This window comes from Otolemur garnettii, unplaced genomic scaffold, assembly GCF_000181295.1.
Source record: "Otolemur garnettii isolate 467f Iridium unplaced genomic scaffold, OtoGar3 scaffold00011, whole genome shotgun sequence".
In the NCBI taxonomy this organism is placed as follows: domain Eukaryota; kingdom Metazoa; phylum Chordata; class Mammalia; order Primates; family Galagidae; genus Otolemur; species Otolemur garnettii.
The window spans coordinates 1,377,647-1,384,405 of NW_003852406.1; the positions used below are offsets into that span (position 1 = coordinate 1,377,647).

At 36.6% G+C, this 6,759-nt stretch overlaps 1 protein-coding gene across 3 annotated transcripts in view; it reads left to right on the forward strand.

Annotated features, from left to right (window-relative positions):
- Positions 1 to 4,019, forward strand: part of DUT (deoxyuridine triphosphatase) — an 11,086-nt gene extending 7,067 nt beyond the window's left edge. For all 3 annotated transcript variants that reach the window (XM_023510139.1, XM_012801826.2, XM_003784338.3), the window contains exons 5-7: positions 3,070 to 3,144; positions 3,306 to 3,376; positions 3,915 to 4,019. In XM_023510139.1, the coding sequence (XP_023365907.1) occupies positions 3,070 to 3,144; positions 3,306 to 3,376; positions 3,915 to 3,971 (203 nt within the window). In that variant the 3' untranslated portion in view covers positions 3,972 to 4,019. The remainder of the gene's footprint in view (positions 1 to 3,069; positions 3,145 to 3,305; positions 3,377 to 3,914) is intronic.
- The last annotated feature ends 2,740 nt before the right edge of the window (positions 4,020 to 6,759 follow it).

The following is a 6,759-nucleotide window of genomic DNA, read 5'->3' on the forward strand; positions in this document are numbered from 1 at the left end:
CTTTTTTTCGGCCTTACATTTTCATTGATTTCAAATGACTTCTTTTAGTCAGTCCAAGGCTTTTCTCATTTTTGGGTCCCACATATAAAACGTTAATCACCTGGCTCTGCAGAATTCAAGACATAAGACCATTTGTGTACTCCGAAAAGGACAACTATATGGAAATGTAGCAGGGATCTTTACAAAAAGGGACTGGTTTTGTGTGGCACAAGATACAATGTAGTCAAAAAGCAGATACCTGGACGTGGAAAGACATGGGAAGGAAACAGTCCAGTCTCACTAGTTGTCAGGGAAATGCAAAGTAAAGCAATGAGATAGCGTCTTATTCATTCACTGGTTAGAATGTGAAGGGTTACCGCCATCTGGTACTGGCAAGGATTTTGGAAATGGACATTGTTGAGTATTGAATGGCTTTACCTGTTTCATAAAATTAGCAGTAGCCTTTAAAATCGAAAATATAAGGCTGCCCAGGAATTATCCCGTCACGTAATATGAAAAATATTAACAATGGCTGGATACTTTCTGGATAGCCTTTGTATACATACCTTTTGACCTAGGAAAGTGCTTTTTGCAACCTAGTTGATTAAAATAAAAAGCACTAATGTACAAGGATATATGCAAAGACTGCTTTGTTTACTGTAGTGAAATGTGAAAGCAATTTGAATGTCTGATATGTAAGGAAATACTACATAGAGATAATGGTACTGAGATCAGGTGCAGTGGCTCACACCTGGAGTCCTAGCACTCTAGGAGGCCAGAGTGGGTGGATTGCTTTGAGCTCAGGAGTTCAAGACCACCCTGAGCAAGAGTGAGATCCCATCTCTACTAAAAATAGAAAAACTACCTAGGTGTTGTGGCAGGCACCTCCCAGCTACTGGGGGGCTGAGGCAAGAGATTTAGGTTGCTGTGACCTGTGATGATGCCATGGCACTCTACCTAGGGTATCAGAAAGACTGTCTCAAAAAATAAATGATGGTAGTGTATTTCTATATCTTGTTTCAAAAAAGAATGGCTAAGATTTATATATGTTAATATCAAAGGCTATCTATGATATTTTAAATGGAAAAGTAAAGTAATACATAAAGTATATTACCATAACATTGGCTACCTCAAGGGAGGTAAGGGAACATTGTTAACTTATAACAATGCATTGTTAGAATATTTGCATGATTTGGGTAGCTTTAAAAAGTAGAAATGAGTTCAGAAGTCATTTCCATAAAGTAGTCCTTTTAGAAATACACAAATGGTCAGAGTTCAGAAAGTTTTTATCTTTCTCTGACACTTTCGAGATAGCCTGTACCTCAATCTCCCAGCATGGAAATTCCATGGCCTTATGTCATTTGTTGTAGCATGGAACAACATGCTATGCTAAGGGTTTACTTTGTTTAATTTAAATCCTGCCTGTGGCCAAAATTTTCTCTCTATATATAGGTAATGTAGAAACAGTTGGTCCCATCTTTATATCAATTCTTTTTATAAATATTAATCGTGGGCCACACATTAAATACAAAAACACTAACAAAAGCTGATGACCCCAAAAAAAGTCTTTGTATAATTTTTGCAGGATCTCACACACCACCAATAAGCAAAACAGGCCTCAAGTAATCTGTTTGCAACCCCTGGGCTGCAGGTTGGACACCCCTGAAACTAATGGTCAATTGGCAGTGAGAAAAGAAACCAGGGTTTTTAGTATTCTTTGAATTGATCAAAGTCTAATCAATGAGAGAATTGTTTTATTGAATCCAGATGTGAGATGACCTGGCTTTGCTGCTTTTCAGCCCACTCTTAAACTCACTGCTAAATATTTATTTATCTTTAATTCAAAATCCTCAAAATGTTGAATGCAAAACCTTTTAAGAAGTGCTTAAATTCAAATTCACTTGTCCCTCGTAATTTATTCATAAAGCAAGGGTTTGTGTAAAATTCTACTGTAATCTACTGGAAAAATCTAAAATCTTGGTTTTCCTGAGTATTTTTCCCTGTGGTAGAACTAAGTTTTCCAAAGGGTATACTTAGGGATTAGTCTCTTCCTAAAAGAGGGGAGGGGTTGTTTATTTGTTTCTATTAACCTTCAGATATTAAATAACTTGGAGTGTGGGTAGATAGTATCAGTACCCATTGAGCCAGATTCCTGATTATTTTCATTTCCTTTATTTTTCCCCTTCATTAGGGTTTTATTTAGAGGCTAGAGTGTTATAAGAAGTGAGATGTAACATGGTGCTACATTCAGTTAGGTTCACACGGATCCTATCCTGTCCAGCCTTTCACAAACAGAAGGGGATGAAAAGAATATTAGAAGACCTGGTGGACCTATGTTTGTGCTTTAGTTTATGGAAATACTTTAAATTCTCAGCCCTGAAATAAATGCTAGCTTTCTGGACTAGGACAGGGACCAGGCTCAAGTGTCTCCCTTAAAGATCTGCACCTGTGTCCGTAATCTCAAAATGTATGTGAATACACATAGAAAAATGTATTCTTACTACGCTTATGTGCTAATGTCTTCTGAGAATTCATGCTCTATCAAAGGCTGGTGGATCAACTTAAATGGAGAGGAAGAATATGAACTGACTGAAAGTTTAGCTTCATTTTTTTTATAAAAATGGAATGCTCTGGTATCTGCAAGACTGCTGGTTAAGTGTCAGCACTGACGGATTCCCTGCAGATCTTTAGGCATTTTGACATTTTTATTTATGACTCAATCTGGATATTAGTAGGAAGCTTCTATCAGGAAAAGCCTTTAAAGCCAAAGTCATAATTTTCCTGTAGTCTTTTTGGCAAGTCTGCAGTGAGCAGACGGTAGTTTGTAGATACCGTCATTGCTACTCCCAGCTTAAAGTACGAAATGGTCACTGTTTGACAGGTTGGAAAATAGAAGACTGATTTTGTAAGTTTATATTTGCATGTTAGCAATATTTCTTGGTTTTGAGGCTTTTACATAGTACCAAAGCAAGATTGACTTCTTCCATCGTAGGAATAAAAATCTTAGAGCTACATGAGAATGATTTTGAGAAAATCTTTCACCTTGGTGTTCTGATGGCATGTGAAGATAATATTTTTCTTTTCCTCTAGCTGGTGTCATAGATGAAGATTATAGAGGAAATGTTGGTGTTGTACTATTTAATTTTGGCAAAGAAAAGTTTGAAGGTATGTTAAATATACATATTGACATAAATGTAGTGAATTTTCTGAGCGATGTATGTGTAAAAAACATTGACTCTTTAGATTCTTATTGAATAGGACAGGATATGGAGAATGCTTCAAGAAAGTATCAGTAATACACTGTTCTTTGTTTTCTTTCTTTGAAGTCAAGAAAGGTGATCGGATTGCACAGCTCATTTGTGAACGGATTTTTTACCCAGAAATAGAAGAAGTTCAAGTAAGTAACATAAAAGCTACATGGAGAGTAAGTGCTATAACACCTTGAGTGAAGAAAAAGCCGCATTTTGTGGGTTGCAGTGGCTCATGCCTAAAGTCCCAGGCAGGAAGACCGCTTGAGGCCACCGGAGTTTGAAACCAGCCCGGGCCACATAGCAAGAACCTATGACAAGGAAAAACAGTCTAGTTTGAGGATCTAATATGCTGTTCGTAACTAAATAGTGTATATGAGTAGACTGATTTTAAGCAACATTGAAATTTCAGTTTCATGATTTCTTTAGATTTTTTTATGTAGATAGTAGATAATTATTACTTTGGATAATAAGATATTTATACGGTGAGCTGCTAATATTTCCTTAGATTTAAAAAATACCCAATAATCTAATTTATGGAGCTTTTTTAGAATTTAATTTTCGTTTGTAATCCTCTTTTGAAAAAAAGTGATATATAGCAGGAATAAAAGTCACTAGGAGCTGGAGAGAAGAACCAAAAGGCTGTAAAACTAACTACAAGGCTTCCTGCCTTTTCCTGTCTTTCAGGTTTTGGATGACACTGAAAGGGGTTCAGGAGGTTTTGGTTCCACTGGAAAGAATTAAAATTTATGCCAAGAATAGAAAATGAAAAAAAAACTGTACCTTTTTTTTTTTTTTTAATAAAAGTTTTTGCTTAAATGTTTTGCATTTCTGTAAACTATATCTTTATCTTCAATAAAAATATTTTGTTTTCTTATGATAGAAACTTTGTTTTTTTTCTGTGATTGATAGTTGTATGTTAATCGGCTTTAATGGTGTCTAAATGCAAAGTGCTGTTTTTTTAGTCAAAGGCACACCAATTGCAGATATAAAACACCCCTGTATTTAATTCAATAAATGATACCCCTTCAACTTACTTTGCTTTAATTGCTTTAAATCATAACTGGTACTTTTTAGCCAATGAACTTAATTGTTTCACAGATACAAATTTTGCATATACTAGACTAATAGAAATAAAAAGCAGGGCAGCACCTGTGGCTCAGTGGGTAGGGTGCCAGCCCCATATACCATGGGTGGCGGGTTCAAACTTGGCCCCTGCCAAACTGCAACAAAAAAATAACTGAGCGTGTGGCCAGTGCCTATAGTCCCAGCTACTTGGGACGCTGAGGCAAGAGAATCGCTTAAGCCCAGGAGTTGGAGGTTGCTGTGAGCTGTGTGACAGCCACGGCACTCTACCAAGGGTGATAAAGTGAGACTCTGTCTCTACAAAAAAAAAAAAAAAAACAGAGGTTAAAGTTCTTTGTTCTTTTCACTAGTCCAAAAAAAATTGTTTTTAATAAATAATCTTAAGATTATTTATGAAGGTGAAAAGAATAGAATCTTGGGTTTGTTTTTTATTAATCTTTCTTTTGATAAATCCTAGGTTGACTGGGTAGAGCTATGTTTGTGAGTTATATATAACTTGGGAACTAGTTTGTTCCTCTGAATTTTATCCCCTCAGACAAACTATACAGTTGTGGTTATGTTTTCTATACTGAAGGAGCAATAATAGGCTATATACTAGGACCACTAAGTTTTTTCATCCCTAGTCTATAGCTTGAGTGGCATAAACAGCATTTCATTGCAGATAAGGGCTGCTTCAGTAGACTAGTTTGATTGACATTTATTGTAACTTTCTCCCAGCATGCTTTCCTTTTGTTGCCATGTTTTTTGGGCTCCTTTGTACCAGGGTTTTGGGTGTCACTTAGGTCTTGTCTATCAGTTGCACTGAGACTCACCAGGTGTGGTTTTGAGGATGTGGGCCATACAGATGGAGTGCTGAGCTGACGGCTCTGGGCTGCCTACCTAGAAGCATAGGCTAGAGTAGGTTTAAATCCTGGTCCTGTGTCCCTGCAACGTAATCATCTTATGTGTGGGTCTCAATCTGTGAGTCGTGAAATCACCTCAGTGGAACGTAGCATTTAAAAAAAATTGAATAGACAAAGGACAAAACATCACAAAGTTAAATACTGTGATGAATATAGGCATGTATATACTGTTTTATGATATAAATTATTGCTATAGTCAATAAAATTTTTGAAAGATCTTATGAACTAGCCAGAGTTGATTCTGTTCTGTACAACTGAATGTTGCCCAATATGTAGTAACAATGGAGTTCAAGAACAATTTGCTGTGATACCTGATTGGCCTTGTTTACTGCCACCTCTTGAAGTGTCAGTAAACAAGGCCTTTTGAGGCCCTTCTGAGGAAAGAGTGGACATTGTGGGTGTGGTCAGCCAGTAATGATTTAGCACCCACAGGCAGAAGGAAGAAAGCATTCATTGCCCAGGTTTGGGATTGGATCCTGAGATCATGGAATGGGGTCAAGAAGGAAATATGTGTGAAATCATTTTTAAAATGTTGTATTAACAATGCTATCAATGGAACCGGTCACTATGAAATTTACCAGGATGAGGAAAGTGACTCTTTAGAAGACATCAGTAGTGCAGACATAGAAATCAAAGACGATGATACCTCTGACACTGAGACATTGAATAGAAATTGAAGAAGATGATGCATCTGACGTTGACAGTGATGAAGAGCTCTGGGCCTTCTATGACATTTAACTGTTGTACAGTTGTTACTGCTACACAACATTTCTTGTACCTTCTATCTGTTCCTGTGTTTTGTAATTATGGCATAAAATTTCTTATAATATGTTTAAATGCTAAAATTCCTCTAGAGTACAAAAAACAAGTACCTAAATATAAACAAAAATTTGAATTAAAAAATTAAAATGAAGTATTTTTTTTCCTGAAAGTTTAGGACAAAACATGGGTACAGATTATACATGGCAAAGTACAGTATATGATTTTAAAACTATTTTAAAAGTCTTTCCTTCTTAGGAACTAAACATAACTAGGTTGGAAAGATTTTAAAAGATCCAGGATATCTTATAAAGAAAAAATCTAATAACTAGCAAACTAAGATTATAAAGAAAAGTTAAGATTAACAAATTACTAAATTGTGTCTTGGTTTGACCCTAACTTTTACAAATGGGTCTTACAGAGGAGTAAAGTAACCTCTGGACTGGGTGTGGTGGCTCATGCCTATATCCTAGTACTGTAGGAGGCTAATGCTGGGCCTGGTAGTATGAGGCTATATTCCCATATCTACTTTGGAGGCTGAAGCAGGAGGATCACTTGACCCCAGGAGTTTGAGGTTACAATGGGCTATGATGATATCACTGTACTCTAGCTGGGGTGATAAAGCAAACCTCTATCTAAAACAAGAAAAAAGGCCAGGCACAGTGGCTCACACCTGTAATTCTAGTACTCTGGGAGTCAAAGGTGGGTGGATTGACCTGAACTCAGAGATTCAAGACCAGCCTGAGCAGAGTGAGACCCTGTCTCTTAAAAAAAAAAAAAAAAAA